The 26593-nt window shown below is 35.4% G+C and overlaps 1 protein-coding gene across 1 annotated transcript in view; it reads left to right on the top strand.

The window, feature by feature from the left end:
* BRD9 (bromodomain containing 9) overlaps nt 1–26593 on the top strand; it is a 27046-nt gene extending 453 nt beyond the window's left edge. The window contains exons 2-18 of the mRNA XM_031056958.1: nt 749–969; nt 2578–2710; nt 4385–4445; nt 5378–5522; nt 7455–7565; nt 8327–8502; nt 10462–10551; nt 11404–11536; nt 13745–13820; nt 15134–15229; nt 15986–16118; nt 16913–17024; nt 18642–18680; nt 19119–19190; nt 20453–20555; nt 22343–22510; nt 23260–26593. Coding sequence (XP_030912818.1) covers nt 749–969; nt 2578–2710; nt 4385–4445; nt 5378–5522; nt 7455–7565; nt 8327–8502; nt 10462–10551; nt 11404–11536; nt 13745–13820; nt 15134–15229; nt 15986–16118; nt 16913–17024; nt 18642–18680; nt 19119–19190; nt 20453–20555; nt 22343–22510; nt 23260–23360 — 1970 coding nt within the window. The 3' untranslated portion in view covers nt 23361–26593. The remainder of the gene's footprint in view (nt 1–748; nt 970–2577; nt 2711–4384; nt 4446–5377; nt 5523–7454; nt 7566–8326; nt 8503–10461; nt 10552–11403; nt 11537–13744; nt 13821–15133; nt 15230–15985; nt 16119–16912; nt 17025–18641; nt 18681–19118; nt 19191–20452; nt 20556–22342; nt 22511–23259) is intronic.

The raw sequence follows: 26593 nt of genomic DNA, 5'->3' as shown, positions 1-26593 counted from the left end.
GCGGGCGGTGCAGTGTGAACCGGAGCGTCTCCGTGCTTCCCACGGCCGCTCCTGAGGGGATCCGGTCGCTGCGGTGCTTGAGTGATGCTTAATTTCACCTTGCTCTGCAAGGACATTGCGACGGTTTTAGAGGAGGCCGAAGAGCCGGTTTCTAATGTCTTGCAGGTTTGTGGAACATCACAACGTAAGATGTACAGATCGACTGTTTGTTAGCTTGGATTTGTTAGTCTTAGCTTTTGTTTTTCTTTCCAAATGTAGTGTGTGTATTTTTGATTTGCAGGGAATTCTTATAATCAGTAGTTCTAGAAGAAGTTTTGGAGCTGGGATTGTTTATTCTGGAGAAAAGGAGGCTCGGGGGGACCTTGTCACTCTGCAGCTGCCTGAAAAGAGGGTGTATAGCCAGGTGGGGGTCGGTCTCTTCTCCCAGGCCACCAGCCACAGGACGAGAGGACACGGCCTCAAGATGCACTAGGGGAACTTCAGGATGGACATTGGGAAAGAATTTCTTTACAAAAAGGGTGATTATGTATTAGAATGGGGTGCCAGGGAGGTGCTGGAGTTTCTGTCCCTAGAGGTGCTTAGGAAAAGACTGAATGTGACCCTCAGTGCCATGGTCTAGTTGACATGTAGTGTTTGGTCATAGATTGGACTTGATCTCAGTGGTCTTTTCTGACCTAATTGAGACTGATTTTGTGATTGCTGTGTGCTGTTGGCTCCCTGTGCATTTATTAATTTTTTTTTAATTTAGATTATGTGGACAAGCCTTTGGAAAAACCTTTAAAGCTGGTTCTTAAAGTTGGAGGCAGTGAAGTCACTGAACTCTCTGGGTCAGGGCACGACTCTAGTTACTACGATGATAGATCAGATCATGAGCGAGAACGACATAAAGAAAAGAAGAAAAAAAAGAAGAAAAAGTCAGAGAAGGAAAAAGAAAAGCATCTAGATGATGAGGAAAGAAGAAAGAGAAAGGTAAGCTGTGATTTTTAGAATTCAGGCGCACCAGCCTTCATGCTTGCTTATCAGGTCTAAAATCTGGTGCAGAACTTTGTTTAAATCACTGTTACAAGAAGCTTATTGTCTGGATATAGCACTTCAGAAATGTAGAAAACCCTTGTGTGTGAGTTGGTGTACTTCTGCTATTTACAGGAGATACCTTTTGTGATGATTCTATGAACAAAGTAAAAGCTTCCTTCTTATAACTTTTTATTTTCCTTGCTTATTTGCTTTGAAGAAATGTTTCTGTTTTCAGTTGGATCTTTTGTATTTTAGCCTGGTCACAAACATGTTTTGCTACTGTTTTAGGGAGGGTATTTTCAGCTTTTCAATTCCTGGCTGTGTTTGCGTTTTGGAGATGTGCCAAGTTACTGGACATTGAAGTTGATATGTTTACTCAAAACAGCTTCTGAACTCTTGAGTACTGTGGTACATTACATCATTAGCTCTTGGAATAACCTATGTGCTGGGCTTTGTGACTTTGTTAGTAGTAAGTAGGGTGGTCAACTTAGTTGTCTGTGTTGAGCGTTAGGGAGTTTGTTTAAAATCAGTAGTGAGGCATTGACAGCACAGTTACTTGTACAATTCAATTTTAAGAGTATTTATTTTGTGTAATAATGGTTCCCTGACCTTTCTGCTTTTTTAATTCTTTCCTGTCATGTAGTTTTACTATTCTTGTGTGACAGTTTTTTTTTGTGCTACTTTGTGTGTGTTTGTGGCTAACATCTATCAGTTCCAAGTAATACAAGCCTAACAAAAAAATCATCTGGAAGTGACAGATCTCATAGGATCGTTCAGAAGCTCTTAAATACAGCACAGACAGTGCACAATTTTCTTAGTACAGATGTTTCAGGCTGGGACTTGAAATGTAGCAAAACCAGCTGTCCTTCATACAAGATTTTGCAGTATCAGTTGCCTTTACTGAGTTGTGGGATGGGGATTGTTTGGATTTTTTTCACAGAACTTCATGATTAATACATTCAAAATAAGCGAATGGATCTTTAAGTAATGAAACCATAGTCTAAAGAAGGTTAATGAAAGTGTGCTTTTATATGCAAATGTGGATAATGATTGTGGAATTTCAGGAATGACTGAGATGTACCTTTGCTTTGAAACTCAGGAAGAGATCATTAATTGCCACCACTGTTTTTTATGGTTCTTTTGTTGGCTGAGTTGTCATATATTTTACTCATTTCTGTTTAATGTGACAAACACAAAAATACATTGATGAGAGCGGAGCCAGAGATTGATCATTACTCAATAGTCAATTAACTTTCTTTGCTTTCTGGTGTAGCTTATTATCATGCAGTTTTACATATGAATAGCTTCAGAATTTTTCTTTTCAATGAACATGCAGGAATGATGGAACAATATTGTATCAAATACAAAGTAGCAAAATATGAACAGTTTTAATAGGAGAAGAAAATTGAAAAAGTGATAGTGAAAATATATGCAATATTTTTAAACCATATTGTGACTTGGATGTTGAATGAGTATTCCAAATTAAAAACATCACTGTTTCTTGCCTTTTCATGTGTGGGATTGCACATCCCTCTAAAATATGTCTTTTCTCTACTGTCCTAGGAAGAGAAAAAGAGGAAAAGGGAGAAGGAACAGTGTGACACTGAAGGAGAAACTGATGACTTTGATCCTGGGAAAAAGGTGGAGGTTGAACCTCCTCCAGATCGTCCTGTCAGAGCATGCAGAACTCAGCCAGGTGAACAGTGTGAAAGATTAAATTATTTTGGTTCTTTTTAAAAGCACTTAAAACAAAGCTTTAGTCAAAGATAAAATTTTCGTGAAGATTTACTGAAATATAGGAACTTGACTTTTTTCAACATCCAGAACTTTCTGCTATCTGAGAAGTCAATATTCTTCTTGGTGCTTCCATGTTTTAGTAGGTTTGTTTTCAGGTGACTAATGTTGCCAAGGACATCTGTCTCTGGCCTCTGTTCCTTGGCAGGGTAAATCTCATTATGAAAGTGTTATTGCACGTAGTGCTCCCCTAGTTTCTTCTCCTTAGCATTTACACCACAGTGATCAGAATGTCTGAAACTAAGTTTCGTTTAGTTCAGGGGAAAAAACTCTCATGGAGACTTCTTAGGTATTGTTTTTGTCTTTTTTGGTTTTCTAACCTATGTGGAGTTTTAGCATCTCTATTCTCATGGAAAGGAATAGTTTATCTCTAAAGACTGTAGACACCACACACCAGCCCTGTTTTTAATTTACAAATCTTCTCTAATTCTTATTATTAGACAGAATATTTGTCAGTTGTGTGTGGCAACTTCTGCATGTTTGATCATTTCAGATTTTGCCTTGCTTTTTCGACCAGTAGCCATTGCTTGATAATTAAAACTCAGCATTGCTCACTGGAAACCTTTACTTTAGAGAATTTTCAATTACATCTTGATCTCAGTTATACATAAGTCTGAAAATGGAACCTAGTAGTAAAAAAATGGGTCACTAGGAATATTGTGAGTCTTGTCTTTGGAATACTGCCCTTTGACTAGTCAAGTAATCCTAAGGAATTTTATAATTGTGACCACACAATTAATTGAGGAATAGTGGCTATCAGCTGTCAAGGTAACTGAAATTTTCAGATCAGAGTTTTATGTCTCTGAGTAGTCAGGAGCCTTAAAAACTGACAAGATAAAAACTATTCCCATTATTATTCTCTTTTCGTCTGGTTGTAAAATGGTATTGGAAAGCATGTAAATTACCTGACCCATTGTGTTTAAGAAAGGAAATATCTTTCCTCTATCATGGAGAGTTGGATTTTCAATTCTTGATGCTTCATTAATGTTTCAAACATCACTTAAAGCCAGTCTCTCTGAGGTAACAGGTCATTAACATGTAGTGTTTCTTGTGTGATCTGTACAGGAAGTGAAATTGTAGTTGTTACCTCTCTTGCCAGTAAATCTTCATCTGTTTGTCACTCTGTGATTGAAAGGCTTATAGAATTGCATGGAGTTTATGGTGAAGAAACCATGAAAATTGCACAGCGAACATGTTGTAAGAATATGGATTTCCCAACTGCAGTATTTGAGCAACCAAGTTTCACTTTTTCTGCAGAAATATATAATGTAATTATTTTAATCTTATTAATACATATTCTTAGAGCTGCTAAATTTAGCACTACATCTGACTTAATGGGTACTAAGTTTTAATGTGATAAGAAAAAAAGCTCAGAAAATGAAGGAAGAAGAAAAAGCTACTGTGTGCTTAGATATCTGATGTGCTTCTGCTTTGAAATCCATGTTCATACATTCGGCTTCAGATCAGTACAAGCTGTATTGTAGTGAGATTTTCTCTCTGATACTTATATTTTAAAAAAATATATATGCATATGTGGTTTCATTGCACTTATATGGGTATTCATCTCAAAATGCAGCTGAAAATGAGAGCACACCAATCCAGCAATTACTGGAACACTTCCTTCGCCAGCTTCAAAGGTAGTAAATGTTTTTGTATCTTCAACTGTGTAGGCTGTGTCTGGTGCATATTTGTATGTGTTACCTGGCAACTTCATATCCTGGTTTTCTGTTTGAAAGCAGTGCCTGGTGACTGACTGTAAGATATTTGTTAACCTTTGCAACCATGTCAGATCTGGTTGTTTTTAAAGATAAGTTGGGGATAATTATTACCAAGTTTGCAATTCTAGCATTGGGCACGGAAATAAATGTTTTGGGCAAATTATACATTGCCATTATAAATTTATTAAATATTAATGACTTAGTTTAGGGATTAAAAGCCAGTTATAATTCTACATTACTTTAAAAGATTGGACTGTTTTGGTTAAATTTTGTTTTATTCAGTGTCCACTGTCAGATACAAAGCAAATTTAGACCTGGTTACTTGATAATCTTCTGAATTGGGAGAGGCTTTTTATGTTATTGTTTTCTTAAACCTGCACCTCATGTTTAAAAAAATTTCCTTTTTTATTTTGTAGCAATAAGCTGAACTTGGAACCAATTAAAAAAAATGTAACATTGTATTTATTTTTAGAGGACCTTATGAACGAGTAGAATTGAGCTTTTTTCACAAGAAGCCAAAAGACCAAGTTGGAGTGTAGAGACACAGAAAACATACAAGAATTAATTAAGAAATACGAGAACTAGCTTGAATTGACCATTTGATCATTGAATTGAATTGAAAGACATTTTTAATAAAAATTTTCAATAATTTCTTTTTAAAATAAGTCTACATATGTGAAATCACAATGCTCTCCTTTATCAGGAATTTTTTCAGACATGGATCGGTTTTATGAGAATGTTTTTAGTAGTTTTTGTTTTTTTAGTAGTACTATTGTGTTATTAATGTGATGCAAAAGCAAGGATTGTTTTGTTGCCTGCTGTAAATTTAAATTTATTGTTTTTATTTTTAGGAAAGATCCTCATGGGTTTTTTGCTTTTCCAGTCACGGATGCCATTGCTCCTGGATATTCCATGATAATAAAACACCCTATGGATTTTGGTACAATGAAGGAAAAAATTGCAGCAAATGAATACAAATCAGTCACTGAATTCAAGGTGAATTAATAAAGATTTAGATATTTCAAAACTAGTAAGAAACTGAAGGTTCTTTTTAACTGTAGAAGCCTTTGTTACATGAATTAATGCTCATTTTTTTCAGAACTGAGCACTTTTGTATATTCAGAGCGTTACAAATAATTGGCCATATTCTACTACAATCGTCTATAAATTGCTATGGAAACCAAGAAGATCTTCTAAAGTTCTGTGGAATTTAGTTTTTTGCTAAACTTCGACAGGAGTAAGATTATCACCAAGACTTAAGCCACTGAGCTCTTTTTTTTTGTCATTTTTTTAATCTAGACCTTGTTAGATTGATTTAAACGTAATTTGGACCTGTCTGCAAGAAACCTGCGGATATACTGGAGCATCTTGTATATGAGTAAATAGCAATTACATATTTTTTATGTTTAATTACTCTGGTTTTTATATAACTTCATTTGAAATTGTCTTCTGGCAGAAACTTACTTGGCAAGTTTATTTGTAGCTTAACTTAGTTATTAGTCATATTGTTATTGCTGAAATAATTTATTAGATACATCATGGTTTCACAGACAGTGCAGTAAGAAATTTTTTCATAGTACTGCTAGCTCCTGAAGGAGAGGAGTTTTCTCCAACTGATTTGTGAGGGCCATGAATTATTAGCAGCTTTTGGAATTGCTTTTTTCTAGACTGATGTTGATATGATGGTAGCCTCAGCAAGAGAGCATTGGCTTGTTTCTCAGGGTTAATCTCTTTTTTTGAAAGGTCCGGCAAGGTGAGCAAAGAATGGTTTACATTTCTTACAGATGCTTTGACAAAGATTATTACTCTGTTTTGTTAAATGTGCTATAGAGGTTTATAGGAAATAGTGAGAAAGGATTCATGATAGCATTGCCATCAGCAATGCCTTCAGGTGTCTAAATTGTCTTATTCAGCAGCTTAAAAGGGAAGTTTGGGTGGAAGCTCTGTGACTGTTAAGTAACAGGTAAGGTTGCAGTATTGAAACTGGTGGGATAGAAACCTAAAAAAGAAGAAAATGGCAGTATAAAAAAGAAAATGGCAGTATAAAAGGCAGTCTAAAAAGACTGACTTTTTCTTCAAGGATTTAGCTTCTGCTGGTAGTCAGAGGAGTGATAAAAGTTTTCTTAAAAGTCTGCCCATGTTAGAGCAAAAAAGGAATTGGACTCCCTTTCTAGATACATGAGGGTACCTAATTAAACGGAACTACAGAACCATAACCTTAATACAGAAATTAAGTTTGTAGGTTTTTAATCTCTGAAACAAAGTCTGCTCAAAAGTTTACCTGTCTGATATAACTAGCTGAGGCTAGTCACAAGACAAATAATCTAAGAGTAGAGTCTGAAAGAACTCTGTCCTGCATTTAAAAGAGGGGCAATTTCTGCAGAACACTCATTCGTTTTGCTTCAGAAAAAAAAGAGTCTGCTTCAAAGTTGGGCAAGCAAAAGACTGGCTGTTTCTGCAGCACTTGAAAGGCCATCACTGGAAGTGTAGCTTACATGCACTTCTTTGTCTGGTTCTTGGGCCATAGTTTGCTTGTCCATGTCACCTTCTCAATTTCTGTCTTTGCCATGGTCTTGGTAATTGGAGGCAGAGAGCTTGTAATGCTGTAAAAAGTCACCTTAGTAGCTCGGTCTAGTGTTTGGTCCATTTAGTCCATTTAGTCCACTTGGTTAAAGAGAAGATGTTACGTTTGGCATTCAGGAAAGAGAGTGGTTTTTATAACCAAAAGCCACTTCCAAAGGAAACTGAGCATCTTGGAGAGGTAGAAGAGGCTCAAACCTTTGCAATTCTGCTTTTGGCTTGTGTTCATGAGCCTGCTCCTAGACTATTACTGTGTTCTTCAAAGAGCTGCCAAGATGGAGTGGTATCTTCCAGTCATTTAACAAAGGCCCTGAAATGTTTACAGTTCTTTTGTCTTGTATTTTACAGGCCGATTTTAAACTGATGTGTGATAATGCAATGACTTACAACAGACCAGATACTGTTTACTACAAGCTAGCCAAGAAGATACTTCACACAGGCTTTAAGATGATGAGCAAAGTAAGAGACCTATTAAAAACAAAAAGCAGAAACTTTGGGGGTTTTATGTTACCATACTTAAAAGGAAGAAAGTAACAATGGTAAATGTTGTTTCATCCATCTGTGATGAATTACAGCAGTGCCAGTTAGTGCTGCTATATTTAAGGGCTTGATGGCATTTTTGTTATAACCCAGTCATTTTTACTTACTTCTCAACCTTACCTGCGCCACTGAAGTCAGTAAGAGCTTCTTTCAGTGGAAGCAGTTAGTATCCATGTATATGCAGCTCTACCGAAAAATCCTACTTCTGGCTGAAACTTTGGAAGCAAGATATCATTTAAGTTTTATTTCTGTGTAAACAAGAAAGCGCTACTTTTTTGAAGGTGTTGGGGAGTTTTCAGCGGTGTCACAAATACTTTTTACTCAGATACAGTTGTTGGCTTGTCAAATGAAGGTTTTTTTTGTGAGCTGCTCTGTGTGTGCACGTGTGTGTGTGTGTGTGTGTGTGTGCGCATGTGTTACAGTGATGGTAAGTTTTGTGTAAAATAGTTGGTTTTGCATATGCAGTTTGTTTGTTTGTTTGTTTCTCTCTTGATAGTTGGGCTGCAGAAATTCTGATGCCATGCTACCATGACCAAATCATGTTGCATCGCCTTTGGAAATGAGACATTACGAACAAAATAAGGCCATGGCCATTCCCATCCCATCCCATCCCATTATCATAGCATCTTGGCTATGAGGGAAAGGTTAAGTCCCTGCCGCTCTGTCCTTTCTGATTCTAGGAACGGCTGTTAGCTTTGAAGCGCAGCATGTCGTTTATGCAGGACATGGATTTTTCTCAGCAGGCAGCTCTTTTGGGCGATGAAGACACAGCAGTTGAAGAACCTGTACCTGAAGTTGTTCCTGTACAAGCAGAGACTACCAAGAAATCCAAAAAGCAAAATAAAGAAGTTATTAGGTAAAGGTTTTAATGGGCATGCTTACTGGTTTGTTGCAGCTTTTGTAGCATTACACAGCAGGAAAGAACTGAGGGAAGTAACTCAGCAGTTTTCCTTAAAGTCCATGGGATAAATGGGCAATTTGATTGTATTTTATTTGTTTATTTATAGAGCTTGTTTAATAACCCAGTGATTCTTAACTTGAAGCAAACAATTCAAAAGATGACTGCATATTCTTTCAAACACTTAAAATTAATATCTATAGAGATATTTTCATTCTTTTTTATATCTATATTAAATAATGACTGTTTTTTTCTCATAGAGCTACAAATACCTTTTGCATTTTGTTCCTTTTTTTCCTTTCCTAAAGTAGTCTCATCAAAATGTAAGAGGTTCTTCCCAGGAGGGCAAAGTGGCCCCAGATCAGTGAGTGATTTTATTTAACTTTAACCTTGTCTGGCAGGTTATGAAAGTACAGGAGATTATTTCTGGAGCAGATGATAACATATCCCCAGTGAAATCTTATTAAACTTCTTGGTAAAATACATCACTAGTGCAATAGTAATCCTCCAGCTAATAGGTACCTCCATGTTACAAATTCATATTTTTATAACTAAAATCTAATGTTAATAATTTTAATTTTTTTAATCTGAATTTAGTAAATTTATGAGATTTTAGCAGAAACCATGATATGCAAGCAACTTATATTATTCAGTGTTCTTGCATAGGCATCCAAAGATAGACTGAATTTAAATTGTAAAGCATTATATCAATTGGAATTTTATGGGAAAAAATATTGCAACACAGCACCGCTAGTCATGTTGTAAATAACCTGATCATGTAGATATGTTCTGCAGGTTTCTTTTTAAATCCTCAAAAAAACAAAAATGAAATATACCTTGTTTCATGGTTTTTTAAAAGTGAGCTTTAGAGTTCTCATCAGCCACTTTTCATTTTTTACACTTTCAGCATTTTTGTAATCCTTATTGCTGACGGAAGAAGTGGTATTCTAATTTAGGGGTTTTTTGGAAATAGAAGACTGCAACATGTATCTTCAAAAATAATTTTCAACAGTAATTATCTGTGGTGGAAGCTATTCTAATGATAACATACAGAAACTAATCTGTTCCTGTATCATAGAGAATTGAGAAGGTATAATTTCTCCTTTGTTTAATGGGTTGTGGATAGAATTCAACTGAAAGCGCCTTTTTGTAGGCAAGTCTTGAGGGGGAGGTGCTTTGGTTGTTCCTATTTTTTTAGAAGACAAAATAATTTGGTTTGTGTGGTGTCCAGGATTAATTCTTGCATAAACTCTACGGCAAGAATAACTTTGTCCTTTGTCACAGAACAAGAAATTGAGACTGCCGTCTACATTAACATACATCCTGGTACCAGTTTATCAGCAATCAGATGTAGTATAAATCTACTTTTCTGTTCCTCTCAATATCTGTGTAACTTTAGTAGCTGAAATTAGTTTTTTTCTAAGTAACATGAACTTTTAAATACTTGTATTTTTGCATCTGTAGGATTGATACTGTATTTTTTGATGAGGAATAAGACCTTGAGAGGGGAAAATCAAACCTAATAGCAGATATTTTTGCTTTCATATTTATGGTTACAAACAGAGGAGTTGAAGTCAATGTTTACAAAGTGTTAAAGCAGCTTAGACCTCTATTTAGAGGAAGAAGTGACTTGATCACTTCAACATCCTAATGTTTAAATAGTTTTTGAAAATTTTTTATTAGGATGTTACAATCTTCTGAACATTCTCTAAAAATTCTTGTCCTTCAAGTATTCTGTAGTGGTGTGATAGCAAGTGCCAGTTGTTGAGGAGTTTCCTGCTGTATACACCCTTTCTTAAAGTTTCAATGAAACAAAATAATATAACACATTTATCTCGTAATAGTATGATCCTGTGATCTTTTTATTGTCTTTAATAGCAAAACTTACTTGTGTATCGGATCTGAATCTCTATACAGAGAGAAATTCTTAGCTAAGCAAATGGAAGAAGATAACCCAGGAGAGAGAAATGGATTTGGTGTGAGGAGATGCTCTACCCAGTACCTAAGGTGTTTGGCCCTAGTGTCTAATGTCCATATAATGCCCTGAAATACTTTGATTTACAACATTTATTTTATATATAAAATATAATGAAGACTGCCATATTCTATGATATCTTCACACTTCTTTTTATGATACTACCTTTTCCTGATTTTATGTGATAGCTATGTCCTGTTCCATCCTTGAGTATGCTTATTTGCTACGATTTTATTGGTTTGGAGCTCTAATGAAAAGGGATCTACTGAAAGAAAAATGTTAAATTCTCTAATTTCAGTTACAAGCAGTTTTGTGATTGATACAGATTAGGAGCGCTAACTGCCAATACTGAAAACATAGGAATTAAAGGACTCCCTTTTAGACTGGGAGTTTGGTCCTACTTCTGCAAGCAGTTATATGACATAATCATCATAAGTGCAGCCTGTTGGGTTTTTTCTCTGATAAGCAGCAGTTTCTATCTCTCATTACATAATTTATTTTCTGCATCTTCCTGTTTCTAATTTTTGAAAATAGTGTATATGTGCATGTGGGAGACTAAGGATGCATACAGCATTCACCTTGTATAATTGCCAGTTTTACTCCCAGTCTCTGTTTTGTGCATCATTTTATACTTCATTTTCATCAGGATACAGAAACAAATTTTTGAAGACAGAAGTTTGGTAGTTCACAGCTTCTGCTGCAAAACTTCATAATATGAATGTAATGATTATATGATTATAATGATTATAATTCCCCTTAAATGCTGAGGTAGACTGACACTGGGAAAAGAGTGGGACTGATTCTCTATTAAGCAAAGCCAGAATTCAGCTCTTTGTTTTGTTTTAGCTTTTAATTGCTACAGCTCCTCTTCTTTTCTTTTTTAGCTGCATTTTTGAACCTGAAGGGAATGCATGCAGCCTGACAGACAGCACTGCTGAAGAACATGTCCTGGCACTAGTGGAACATGCAGCAGATGAAGCTCGGGATAGGATCAATCGATATCTACCCAACAGCAAGGTCTACTGCGCATGGCAGTTTGCAGTTCCAGTTTGTGCCTGACTATTGAATGCTTTGTTTCATGTTAAGAAACAGGCTTTACTGTTAGGCTGCCTGGGACTGGAGCATCTGGGATGTATGTTCTGTGTGGTGTACTGATACTGCTGTTGTCTATCTTTAGTTGCCACTGAAAGCCACTGTAGGGAGTCCTAAGTCAATCTCAGGTTCTCTCTTTGGAAATTCACCTAAAGGAAACAGTGAAATGTTCCATCTTGAATTGCAGCCCTTAGCACTGAAAGTGATTAAAATAACATCACACTTCTCTTATTGTTGCAACCTCAGAAAAAGCAAACTACGGCGTAGGTTGAAGAACTATTAGGATTCCCCTTCTCTCCCCTCCCTTCCCCCGCCAGGAATTAACATACTATTAGTGTTAAATTACTGTTTTTAATGAGGAGAGTCTGTAAAGTCTTGTAGTTTTGTATTTACAGGCAGTAGCTGTCAGCTGTAGCATGAGTACCAAATACAAAGATCTTTCATTGAGTAGGTTTAGATAGCAAGTTTTACAGTCCTGAATGTGATGCTGATGTTATTCCATGTATTTGGGTTTTGTGCTCTTCCAAGGACAAGCTTGGTGGTGCTGTTGGTGCCATTTTCTCTGAAGGATCAATTTTTTTAACTGTGGGTTTTTTAGCTCTGTGATGATAGTGGTGGATTCCTTCATTTCCTTGTGCTAGGCTTGGAGTGAATGCGCCAGGCATTTGCTACAGATCTGTACTGAGATACCTTTACTCTCTTTTTCTTGAATTTTATGGAGACTTATTCCCACCTTTGCTCCCATTTCTCATCTGTCACTCTAGTGGTCACTGCCGTCGAGAAAGGAATCGGGATGTGTCCACATCTGCATTTTCCACCTCTTTAAAAACTATTGCAGAAGAAACTTTACTTTGCAGCAGAAGTGGTGTTGTGTCTTCAGACTTAAATGTCCATTTCTTGGGCAGTGGCCCTGATTATGCAGTCAGTTTAGGCTCAACTGGATGATGAAATAAAACTGCAAAGAGTAGTGGGTGGAGGCTTAGTTTCAAATGTATTTCTGTTTCTTTGGATAATGAGAAGACTTGTTAGAATTGAAGTCTATTTGAAACCTCCAAAGTAGAGTGGCTTTTAAAATCCCTTCAAAGCAATACCATTGAGTGATGCAGTCAGTTTTGCATTGTTCAAGGAAGTTTCTCAAGGTGTGCAGCTCTTAGTTGCTAAGGCTGTTAAGTCAGCTTGGCAGCCCCACCGCATGTCCCACTGAATCTCGGTAACCCTGGCATGTTCTTGGAATTCAGCTGTTGTTAACTTTTGCCATCACTTGAAGATGTTCATTCTCTTTCCAGATTCTCTCACCTCTATTTTTATTGTATGCCAGTATTAGCTTTGGCCTCCTGTATGGAGTTTTAAACTTTTTCAGATGGAGGGGGGTAGAAAACAAAATAGGAGAGATTTGTTGTTCATTTCCTCAGAAGTATTTACTAGTATTTTTGTAGCGAGAGAACAGTTTTCATTTTCCCTTTATATTGAGAGGTTACATTGGTTTTTTTCTCAATTCATGTGTAGTTAGTTTCTGACATTAGCTTTGCTTGTTGCATCAGATCTGGCTCTAACTTTGTCTTTCACATCTGTTGTCTGCTCTGTTGTCTTTCACATCTGTCGTTAGCATTGTGCTTGTCTGCTTCAGTAGGTCTGTCACAGCACTTCTTCCTCTTGAAGAATTCTTCCTCTTGAAGAATAAAAGTACTTCTAATGAGAGGAAGTTGTGGATGAGACATGAAAACAAGCAGTTCAGTCTATATTTGAAAATAAGCAGTGACTTTGTGGATAGGAGTTACAGATCTGCTTCTAAAAAAAATGTGTGTTCTGGACTTTGCAGTCAGAAAGGCTGGCTCGGTGCTAATGACAATGGAATTGGGTTTGTCTTGGGTATAAACTTTAGATCTGACTTAGAAAGATGAATAGGGCATTGTATATATGATGTATGAACTTCTCTGAAGTCTCCTGTTCTGAAACACTGGCTAAGTGGTGTAAAATAGTTGTGACCCAAGGTTCTCTGTATGAAAAAGGGAATACCAAAGTGCAGTGCAATACAGCTAAAATGCTTTTTATAGTTTTCTCTGTAAATGGGCAGCTCCTTTGAGTGTGAACAGTTTTGAATGATTCCTCCTATATCTCTGGTTCTGTCCACAGATTGGTTATCTGAAAAAAAATGGAGATGGAACTTTACTATTTAGTGTAGTAAATTCATCTGATCCAGAAGCAGAAGGTAAAAGCCATAGTCTTTGAAGCAAACATTTCTAGTCTTAAATGTTCTAAGAGATTTTGAAGTCTTAACTGTAGATACAGATCCTGCGTAATACAGATGAGTTTTTAAATTGTTTTTTATTTTTCAAAAAATTTCATTCTTTTCATTAATTATTTCCCAAGCCATTTCCCCAAACACCCCAAAGGTGTTTCTGTTTGCCTTCCCTATTTTCACCCTTCAGCTGCTTTGTTTTACTTGATGCCAATAGTGAGAAGATAAAATAAGATTTCCTTATAAGCACTTACACATTCCTACAACTTTACAAAGAGCTTGGAAGACAAGCTTTTACTGCAAGAACACTGTAGTGTTAGTACCTAATGACAAAAAGCGAATGAAGATGCTGCAATTCTCTGTAAATGTGCAAAGCACAGATGCAAATTTAGAATAATCTTTTACCTCTTTATTACCTTATTTCAATCATTAGCTAAATTTCAGTTTTAAGTTTATGAGATTTTGCTCAATTTTTTTTCTTTAGTTCCTTGATATTTTCTTTTTTGTTGTTGTTCTGTTACTTTTATAGTATTTATATTGTTTTATGCTTTCTCTTTGCTTTAATTTCAAGCTCAAGATGCAGAAGTATTGAAAATTTGTAATGAATAAAATGCCATAGTTTTTTGAATCGTCATGTTGATTTAGCACTTCCTTCTCTGCACCTTTTGAGATCAGAATTTTTTCACAGCTTTCCTCTTGTTTCACTGATGAATATATAAATGCTTTTGACTAATCACATTGAGAGATGCAAGCCTGCTAAATTCTTTTTCATCTGGTAGTAAATTTTTCTGGAATTTTTCTGAGCATTTTTGCTGCTCTCATGCCTATTACCTATTTCTAAAAAAAAAAGGGATTTAATGCCTCTGAAATTATGCCGCTGAAAATTTAAAGTGTAATGGTAGTGAATTTCTATAAACAAACAATCACTTAGTCAACATAAGAGACTGCTTTTATCACTTCAGTAATATCTGGATATTGAAGGTTTGTGAATTGCTACAAAAATAATTACAGATGCTACTGTATACTTTAAAAGTGAAATAATTTAAGTTATTAAGAAATAACTTAAGCCATAGATCTTGTGAATATGACATGGAAGCATATTTATAGGTTGAGGTTGAAATTTAAATGGAGAACCTGAATTACAGTACCTACCCTTAATCTATAGTTTAAAAAACATTTAGTCTTTATGTTAATTACAGCTCTAAAATAGCAAATTCTAATTATTTGTCATAAATTGTAAACACAAATGCATTTCTAAGCCTTCTTTTAAATCAAATTATTAGAGGAAGAAACTCACCCAGTGGATCTGAGTTCACTGTCAAGCAAATTATTACCTGGATTCACTACACTGGGCTTCAAAGATGAACGAAGAAATAAAGGTAATTACCAAAGACCATGTTTTAACTTTGTGTTTATTACATATTCAAACAATTACTTGGTATAAAATCATTTTGGTATATACCTGTTTATATTATGAAAGTTCACTTAGTTATTTTATGATATATAATTCCATTAACAGCAGAATGCAGCTTTTATGAAATTGAATATTTTGCTTATTAAACATAATTTAATTAGCAGTTTATATATTAATATTTTACCGTAGTGTTATAGCCACACTAGAAGATTTCCAATAATGGTAGTCCATTTCCTCTGGGGGAAATAATTTTTCCATAGTAATTGCACTTAAGGTTGAAAAACAACTTCCAGTCATTTGCATTTTTGCAATATTTGACAAAGATATTGCAGGCTGTGGATTTTTTTTTTCCTGGTGTTATTGACAGTTTTTAATAGTTTCTAATCTGCTGTCCAGAAACTGACTGGCAACCAACATGTAGATGCACACAAAATGTAGAAATACAGAAGGGAATGTGGCCGTAACCCTTTTTCTTCTTGGAATGGGGTGGATAACTTAATTCTTGGTTTTTCAGTAGTATAAGTATATTTGTTTATATGGTTAAAATAGTGCTGATTCTAGAGTCTGGAAGTGTCGTTGAGACACTGCTCTTGCTTTCAGTTGGAGGAAAAACTACATGGCACTTTCTGTATCTGTTTCAGAAAATACAATCTTTGTTTTTTTCCCCGAAGTGATTTTTGACACTTGTGCTAATAATTTGTTGTGTCTTTTACCTGTGTAGTAACCTTTCTTACCAGTGCCAATACAGCACCTTCTTTGCAAAACAACTCTATATTTCATGATCTGAAACCAGATGAGATGGAGCTTCTATACTCGGCATATGGTGATGAAACTGGCATCCAGTGTGCCTTAAGGTAAGGTCTTCTTTATTAGGAAGGCAACCTTCTCACAGCAATTTTTTGCAGAGAAATTTAAACTAGATCTCAACTAAGAGCCTCCCAATCCTGAATTTTTTTCTAAAACTTATTTTTAAAATAAATCACTATAAAATTTGAAGCTAGGCCTTCATCCTTCTTGGCTTGGGTTTTTTTTTTTTTTGGTTGTTTGTTTACTTTTGGATTTTTGGAAGTGGGAAAAGTTTTGGGGGGTTTTCCCATTTGGCCTTTTAAGCTATTCTATTTTATTGCAAAGTTGTTATGGATCTTGTTATTAGGGTCTTCAACCACAGTATATTATAGGTTGCCACAGATTTAGTGTTACCCAGCAGTAAATAATTTTAAAAGGCAAGTAATATATTTCAGTGGCTTTAAAACAATTATGTTTTTCAATGAGTTTCAAAAGATTTAATGCTACTTGAAAAGAAAAATACCATTTAACATTAAATTGTTGATCTTGGAGGGAAAGAAATAATCTCAAGCTTTTTATCTTTCGTGTTTTGTTTTTTAACGCACTGCCCTACCATCTATGATAGTTGAAGACAAAATTTGCTGGTACTTGTGAAAAACAAGTTGTAAACCTAATTTACTATTAAAGTAAAAGAAAAAGCTATATGTCTAGCGGCCTTAATTGCTTTCCTGAAGAAGCATAAAAGAGTTAAAGGAAAAAGAAAATGTAGGTGTAACTCATTGTATTTGAGAAAACGTTTTAAGTTGAAGTAGTTTTTATGAAAGTAAATGTTTTCTGTAATGCTTATCTCCATTCCTGCTAGCTTACAAGAATTTTTCAAGGATGCTGGAAGTTACAGCAAGAAAATAGTTGATGATCTTCTGGACCAGATCACTAGTGGTGACCATTCCAAAACTATTTATCAGCTAAAGCAGGTGTGTCGTGGGTGCACTGAAGTGTCACAAATTCATCAGAATAAGAATGAACCTATTGGCTTTTTAATACTGTCTGAGATGCTTTGTTTTCCACTGCCAGTTTAAGCAGTGCAAGCCTAGCTGTTCAAGCAACCATAAACCAAATTAGAGACTGAATTAATTAGAGACTGAAGGAGGAATCCTTTCCTCTGGCTAGGTCAGTTCTCCAGTGTGGTTCACTATGTGACTGTAGAAAGGAGGAGACAGGAGATGCAGCATAGCAGGGTCCAACCAACAGGATAGAGTTTGGGCAACCTTGTCACTTGATGTCGTGACTTACATACAGACTTCTGAGTTACATTGCAATCCTTTTGTTAAAGTTTTGGGTTTTTTCTTAATTGAAAAGCAAAATATATTTCTCATGGAAGGATTAGTTATTTGGAACATGGAAGTAAAGTTAAAAAACAGAGTAATTACCACTGTACCAGGTGTCTGTTACCTTCCAGTGCTAAATTTTACATTCGTGTAGTGTGTCTACAGGGAAAGCTTTTAACTTATTTCCAAAAGCACTTTCCTGAAGAGATGCATACTAAGATTGGAGAAGAGAGTTTTCTCAGAAATATGTATGGTTCTGGTGAGACTGTTTGTATTCCCAAGACAAAATAAGCTAAAAAATTGCAAATTTTCTGACAATAAATTTCATGTTATCTTCACTTGGAAAGGCAGTTGTAGTTTGAAATAATTGTCTGCTATTTAAAATGCTGACACTCTGAAAGATTGAAGACTAAAGAAAGGGAGGCAGGGTGGGAAGATGGAAAGTACTTAGGCTTCCTGATGTGGTGGAAATGAGATTATGCTACATCTTTGCCGACTTAGAAGTGGAGTAGGGTGGGTGATGTTTGGAAATAAGGAGACAATGGAATGAAAACCACTGATGATTGCTTAGAATTTTCTGGGTGTTTTTTGCCTAAGGAAAAAGATGCTACATATAACAGGAAGAAATGTAAAGGATTAGTTCAAAAAGTTAAAACCCAATATTCTGAATACTTTTCTACATATAGAAATGTGTGTATGCAACATAGTCAACTTAGCATTAAAATAAAATGTGCCTTTGCCTTTTACCATGTTTTTCTATGAATGTCGTTCCAGGTGAGAATTTCTGAGGACTTTCCAATGGTCAATGGCTATTTACACTTGAAAATGCTGTTTAGTTGTGACATATATGGATATACACTGATTTTACACAATTACATGTGTTTCAGTGATCATATACATGGTGTTCTATGCTTGAGCATTTTGTACTGCTGCATTTGAGTAAGAATTAGTATCTCTGGAAGTACAACCTTGAATGATTTGTGATCAGAAGTTACTGAAGTAATGACAAAGATACTGCATTTGAATATAAAGTTTATGAGCAGAAGAAATAGTATAAGGGGACTCAAAGAGTAGTTAAAATGAATAGTATTAAAATATTTAAGAACAGCAACTGTTGCATTCTAATTATGTTACAGATATGTGAAGAAGTTAGCTGTCTCTAGCCTCCTTTTGTGTGTGGTTTGAATATACTTGAGATAGTACAAGAAAGATGTCTTTCTCATGTGTTCAATATAAGCAGTTATTTGTATTCTTTCATTCCAGAGACGAAATATCCCAGTAAAACCACTGGATGAAGTTAAAGTAAGTTATGCTAATACTGTGTTTGTTTGGGGGTTTTAACAGGGAAAAGTGTTTTGGCGTTTAAAGTAGAGAAAGTTACTGAGCTCTCTGAGCTTGCAACATTCTAATTCTTTATTTTATTTAATGTGCCTCTGTTCTGTATGGCAATACAGAAAAGATTGATAAGTGGAGTATATGAGAAAGGAGGGGCTTTAGGTTATTCCTGGAGTGGCTGTCCTGGTTAGTTACAAATGTTGGCATAACTGTATATGATTGCCCTAGAGAAAAGCTGGTCTTTCGTTTTTTGTGAAGGTTCTACTCAAACATCACAGAATGTGGCAGTTTTCTATGATGGCCCACGACCTCATTGTGGAAAACCAGTAAATTACACAAACATTCTCAGGGAACATCCTTAGTAAATATAAGCTATGAAATCTAAAGTATTTCTTTGTTATTTAGGTTCTGCCAGTTCTTATAAAAGAAGAACACAAGTTGCGCAATACCTGTCTGGATTCTTCCAAACAGATTATGGTAAGGGGGTAGGGGAGGGAAACAACAGCGGAAAAAACAGAAACAAAAAAGTAGTATTGAGACATTATTTCATTTCAGTGCACAATCTGAGGTTGAGTATTAAAATTACATTGTCTGGAATAAGGTTGCAGTACTGAAAATGAGTTCTCTGACATTAAGTCTGTTTTCATTTGTGGCTTTGTTGTTCTTCAGCTTATTTCAGCATGCATAACTAAGTCTCAGAGGCAGAAAGATCACATAGGAATCTGAAAAAGATGCTTGATCTGCTGATCGATATTTGAGGTTCAGCCTGCTGTAAAATTGGAAAAAACCCCATTAATATTAATCGGTTTTAGCATATCCATTGAAAATGTCTGTTAGAAAGTGTGGGTAAATAACCATATCTTATGCTTTTACAGCTACTAATAAAATCTTTCTTTAAGTGGTACTGGTTTTATCTTGCAAATTATTTGTGATAATGGGAGATATGCACTACATTCCATGCAATTCACATAAAAATTATATTGCTCACATTATAGCAACTAAAAAAAAATCATAGTTTTATAAATATTCCTTATGTTTTGTGGAAAGATGTGAATTTCTCTAGAAGGTGACTGGTGAAGTTATTTGATGTACGTGCTAGGTTTCATTTTCATATTTCTAAAAGATAATATCTGATTGTATGTTTACCTGAGTGTCTTATTTCTCCTGCTGGATCAGGCATCCTCAGAGATTTCCCTTAGAACAGGTTTTGAAGCTCAGTGACTCTGATTTCTTCCTTTGTGCCATTACATTAACAATATTGCAATGGGTGTGGAAAGAAGGGGAGTTGCAAAGTTGAGGCTGTATTTCATTATCCAGATGGATAGGAAAAATACTAGAGTGACCAGTTCCAGCTGATACTGTCAAGAAGGAGGCCCAGTGTATGAAAAATTTCAATAAATCCAATGTTCACATATGGGGAAGATGAGGGATAGTGGTAATACTTCCACCTGCTAGGGTTCTACCATGAGACATGGATGAGTTGAGTGTGTAATTGAGTTTCAGCAGTCCTGGATCATGAGATAAAAGACTTGGACTACTGTCCACATACCTGGCCATTCATATCCAGGAGTCTTTTTGAGCTGTCTCTGAATTTCAGGTTAGCCAAGATGGCTATGGATGCTCCAGTTTCAGATATTGAAATAACACTTCTGAGAGAATGTATTTGTGCATTACCTTTGTGAAGTTAACATCACATCTTGTCACTCTTGCTAATCATTCTGTTTCGTGTATTTTAATAGGTTGGAGAATCTGCTGGAGACAGTAACACTTCTGACTTGGACTTTCTCTCCATGAAGCCGTATTCAGATGTTTCTCTTGATATTTCTATGTTAAGTTCGTTAGGTAAGTATCTAAATATACAAGACATCAGTTATGGTTTAGTTGTATCATTTAGAGAAAATGACAGCAAGATTTGCTAAGACTTAAAAAAGGGTTTGAAAAGTAGTAATAAATATACATTTAACTGTGGTAAAAGTTTAGGGCTGATAAATGAAACCTTGTTCTGTTTTTCCTTTGAGACATCCATGTGTTGTACAAGCTAACTTTTCCTGTACAACTGAAGAAAACAAAGTATTTGTACCTTGCTATTTTGGTAGCTTTGCTTGTATTTCTTGTGTTCATAGTAATATAAATTTTAAGAATCGGTGTGAAGCTTTCACTCAGAAATTATGTTGCTTCATATAATGTCTTTTAAAATTTGGGAAATAGGTAAGTAAGTTTAGTTAAGTTTAGGTAAGTCTAAAACTTGGGAATTAGGTAAGTATGTGAAACCCAATCATATTGCTACACAGAACATCCCAAAACAAAAGTGGGAAGAAACTTCTGGCACTGGATAGACTTTATCTTCAGTTTTGTGAAAGAATTTGGATGCTGTTTCAAATACATGCCTTTGATAGTTATCCTGTAAGTACCACAACAAGTATTGTTACCATTTCTGCAGGCAGCTGAGTTAGTCAAATGTCCTCAAAAATGTCATCCAAGCAAACAATTTGCTTATGTTTTAAGGTACTTTTAGTTCTGAATGTGAAAGAGGCCAAGCTATGTATTATAAAACACAACTAAATGAATTGAAGGCTTAAAGGGAAAAAAGATTTCTACAAATTTCTCACATAAGTGCAGTTTGAAAAGCAATTGTAAGTTCTGATTATGCTGTCTTACTCTAATTTTATTGCAGTTCAGTAAAAAATGAATAAATATCCATTTTATAGATAATGTTTAGACATATCAGTCTTACTATAAATTTCATGCACCACTGAAAGCTGCTTATATTTTCTTCTCTGGCCTTTCTGTAAATAATCATACTGCTAGATTAGTTGGCTTCCAGAGTGAGTTTATGAAATTACTTCTTATCATAATTCTTGCAAAATTAGCATTTAAGAAAGAGAAGGGAAGGAGTTTATCTTCCTGTTTAAAGTTGAGGGAATTTTTTTAGGTCTTCATATGAAAGAATAGTGTATATTGGCACATACGTCCAGTTCTTTCCAATTTTGCAATTTCATTTGACTTACTAAAAATCAGTGTAGCTGGAGAAGATACTGTTCCTAGAACCTTCTGTGATGGGGATATCTTTGCCTCCATAGATTTCATGTTCTGTTTTAACTGTATTTTGAGTTTGATATTTAAATGATCTGCTTGCTGACTCTGTTTTGCCACAAACTAAGTGTGTTATTTACTGTGAGGGTGGTGAGGCACTGACACAGTTGTGTCAGTTGTGGGTTCCCTGTTCCTGGAAGTGCTGAAGGTCAGGTTGGATGGGGCTTTGAGCAGCCTGGGCTGGTGAAAGGTGTCTCTACCCATGGCAGGGGGGTTGGAATGAGATGGCCTTTAAGGTCTCTTCCAACCCAGGCCAGTCTGTCCATATCTGGCATTTCACAGCTAAGGAAGACAAATTAATTACCAGTACATGTTTAGGTACTGGTAGTCAGTTCAGTTTCAGCCATTTCCTTTTGGCACTTTCCTTCATCTTCCAATACTGCACAGGTCTGCAGCTGTTGCTTTTTAGAAATGTGAGGAAAAATGCAAGATTGAGGTCATTTGGGTATAGACAATGCTTGTGTTAAGTTTAGAACTTTTTTATAGTGACTTGGTAATTCATGTGCTAATTACGGGTTTTGGTTGGTGGCTCTTAGGAAAAGTGAAGAAGGAGCTTGATCATGATGATAACCATCTACATCTAGATGAAACCACAAAACTGCTTCAGGACCTTCATGAAGCTCAGGCTGACAGAGTGGGATCCCGGCCATCATCCAATTTGAGCTCCCTTTCCAATGCCTCTGAAAGAGACCAACATCATCTTGGTAAAGTTAGCTGTGTCACAGAAGTTCCAGTACTTGTGCTCTATTTAGAATTGTTTTAAACTCACATTGTAATTTAGATAAATCTCTGTGGGAAACTACTCTGATAAAACAGTGTGCTGACTGATCATCTTTTAATTTTTAAATACGCTTGGCAGAGATAACTAACAAGACATACTTTGAACCTCCAGAACTAAGACCCCTAATTGTAATTTCCTATTTTTTATTAGATGTGATTAAAGTAATTGTGAAGTAAATTGATAATTCAATGGCAAATTCCTGTAAGCACTTTGATTTGATGCCATCAGTTACACTAAGGAGTATATAATGATTATTTTACTTCAGCATAGTTGTGTTCAGCAAGTAACAAATGGGATTCTACAACAGCATTTCATTGTCAACTGTAAAATTCAGTGATAAGACAGGATAATAGCATAACATACTGTTTAACAATTTGGTGCCATTTCTGAGAAGGTAGAAGATGTTGGATGAATGATACTCAGTTGCATTTTGTATAATTAACTCGGAGTAATCAACTCAGAGTAATAGCATAATGATTACTATTCCAAAAATTATCTAAATTACTAAGAATCTTGTGATTTCTTTTTCATGATCTCCTGTTTAAATATTATTTAGATGTCTTACTTTAAAAGTCTAAAAGGAAAATGTGAAATGACCATCCTGTTCATATGTATAAATATCTCTTAATTTTTTCTTTTAAAGTTTTGATTTTTTTTTCCCACATTCAACAGGAAGCCCCTCTCATTTGAGTGTTGGAGAACAGCAAGACATGGTTCATGATCCATATGAATTTCTTCAGTCTCCAGAAACCTCAAATGCTACTAGTAACTAATCTGACATGTACTATATTTATTTTGTATTTTAATTGTATTATGTTTTTATAAAGTTTTTGTCCATGACAGAAACTGCATTTTTGTCCTCTTTTCTATGAGGATTGCTGTATAATATTATCATGTATACAGGATTAAACAAGCAAACATATAAAAACCCCAACCCCAAACTAATTAGTGCATCATGTTGTTAGCAATGTACCAAGAACTGCTTTCATTTTGTTTGTTAGGGGAGAGTGTTATTTACCGATGTGTGAATCTTGACTGAAAAGCAGCAAATAATGTGTTAGAAAAATTTATATTTTATAGGCACTGAAAAGTGATAATTTTCCCAGAATCATGGCAACAGTCGTTAAATGTTTGCAGTACAATTATCACCTAGTTCTGTAGATAATTGTTCTGTTATCTATTGTTCAGGCTAAGACCTGAACTTCTCCAAGGAAGAACAAAGAACTGCATGAATTGGGATCATTATTGTGTTTTCCATCTCCAAATGCTAATAATCTGTAGAAATTGTTTTAAACATTTCCCCATATTTTAAAATCTTTTTTTAATCACCACAGAGAGCATTTAATTTCAGAGTAACGGTGCTTGGTAGTTCCAGTAGAATGCTCATTTACAAAACTTCTATCCTGGATTTGAAAAAGATGTATGTTTTTGTGATCCCTTGTATCTTGAAGGACAAAGAAAAGATAATACTTGTATTTTTTAATATGATGTGTATATCTCATAGGGTGAAAAAAATACTGGATAAGGTATGCTTTTCAGTAATTCCAAAATAAAACTTTTATAATACATCAATACTGAAATTGAGGGGTTTTGTACTATTGCTATTTGCAAGCAGACAAATGTTGTGAATTTACATTATTTTGTAAATATTAATAAAAATAGAAAAGCAGTTTTGATGTACAGCAAATCTGTTGTCCTTGCCAGGGAGAAGTTTGCTTCCTCATACTAAGTCTGAAATACTAAAGAGTTTTGGGTTGAATTCATGTGCTGCTTCAAAAGATTAATTTCATCATGCCACATGGAGCTATAAACAAAAAAAAAACATTTAGTTTTAGTAACCTCCTGTTTTTAGGAACCATTAAGTCAGATAACTGGTAGTAAAGTCTTGATAAATTCTAAATAGGAAGATTGTTTCATTCCAAGTGGGAGTGCTGAAGAAAGAACAGTGTGAGGTTTTTCTGTCTGGGAGTTGTTAGGAATGTGTGTGGCACTGTGCTTGGGCTCCTTTGCCGCTCCTGCATTCTGACACATCATGACTGTGGGTTCTTGGGAGTGACATGGATGATCTGCCGCCCTGTGGCAGTGCTGTTGGCGAGGATTTGCATGAGCATACAGCCTTGTGTGGGTTTGCAGCTTCCCAAAACAATTTCAATTGAAAAGCGTCTTTAAATCTAATGTGCTTTTGATCTCTAGTAAATCTCTGATTTCTCATACAGTAAATATAAATTGATTCCTGTAATAGACTCTAAATTATAGTTACAGTTGGTGAGGAAATCTTTATTGAAACACTTGCTGTTGAATTGCCTGCCTTAGCTCTTGAATAAAATTCCACAGGAGAATGTTAAAAATACCCCTCTAGAAGAATGTGCTTGTTTGTTCTGGTTTTTGTTTGAACTGCAGTGTTTACTACTGAAAACTGAAATAATGTGCAGTATCTAATTTGATACCTTCACCTTGGATTTCAGGCAGAATGCATTCAAACTCTGTGAAATTCTGTAGATCAGCCTTTATGGGCTCCATGAGCTGGTTGTATAAAAGGCTGGATGTTGTTTGCATCATTACTGTACCAGAGAGCACTTTGTGCCTGAGGAAGGTTTGCTTATTTATTCAGCCTATCTGGCCCTTAAGCAATGTTAGTTATGCACAGCAATCTCCAGCTGCTGTTCCATGGGTGCTGGACAATCCCTTCACTAGGCTTACCACCTGCATTCCCCAGGGAAAAAGTGCTTTTAGGACAAAACTTCTTCCTAGAAGCAAATATAAATGCTTTTGCTGTGGTGCCTTCTCAAAAGTGGCATTGACTTGTAACCTGTTTGCTGAATGTACTGAGACACATGATTAGGCTCACTAAATGCCACAAGAAAAGCTTTCATGTTTCTTTGAAAAATCTTGTTCTAAATTTTATAGAAAGATTGGACTCTAGAGTTCGCAGTCTCTGGTAAAAAATGCTAAAATGTTGAAGTGGTTGAAGTAATGTCTTTCAGTTACTTGTTTGTCACAGTGCATTTTTACTGATTCTTGTGCTAAAAGAGAATCTGCTGCTCCTCTTCGTTATTGGTGTATGTGCCTATGCTGGTACCAGTGGTACACTGTTGCATCTTCCAAATGATTCTGGTTTATTTGCAAAAAAGCCTTAAGAAGAAATTTGCCTGTCCTTTCCTTACTTAATTGAAGGGTAAAAAATTCCCTAAGTCTTGTTTGCTCTTGTCTCTGCAGGTGGTAAGTTCATATACACAGAAAAGCTTTGAACTAACCAGTAAAGGCCTCTAATCTTATGGTTTTACTTAAATACTAAGAATTTTACAGACTTGATTTAGTTCTGTGAGTTTGTATAACATACATCATTATTTATTTAATCCAAGAGAAACCATTCCTTTCTAGTGTGTTTGATAGATATTTCCGGTTTGGTTCATTTGGGAGACGATTCTATGTCCACAGCACCCTGTTCAAATCTGTAATACATGACATGTAACATCTTCTAGCTAGGTGGCACCATATGTCAATAAACTTTATGTGAGTTCCCATTAGTTGGAATATACTACCATTGAAATAGAGGGGAAATTCCTAGGGTGTTTGGTAAAATCAACCCAGGGTTTCTATAAAAAAAATCGAGCAAATTAAATGCATTTTTTCAATCTTTAGCTCAAATAACTGCTATATGAAAAAGTGTATTGCACTGAGGATGTAAGCAATGTTAAGAGAAATCTTAGATCTGTTCTTCCACAACATAGAAATATATCAAAGAAAATGTAAAATGGTCTAAATAACTGTGATTTTTCTTTTCTCTTTTGTATGTCTATCATCAAACTCATGTTTTAGCACAGTCATCTTTAGTGGCAGCAAAGGGAATATTAAGAATGTATTGCACACATAGCAAACATCTTTGTAAACAAGAATTCGGCATGGAGCAACTTTATTCCACTCTCTGAGATACACAAGTACAGGGACAGAATTTACCTGTAAATATTAGGTAAAAAATAAAAATAAAAAAATCTTTCTGTTGTTC

Source organism: Geospiza fortis, unplaced genomic scaffold (assembly GCF_000277835.1).
Source record: "Geospiza fortis unplaced genomic scaffold, GeoFor_1.0 scaffold104, whole genome shotgun sequence".
Classification (NCBI taxonomy): domain Eukaryota; kingdom Metazoa; phylum Chordata; class Aves; order Passeriformes; family Thraupidae; genus Geospiza; species Geospiza fortis.
This window is presented reverse-complemented; position numbering and strand designations above follow the sequence as displayed.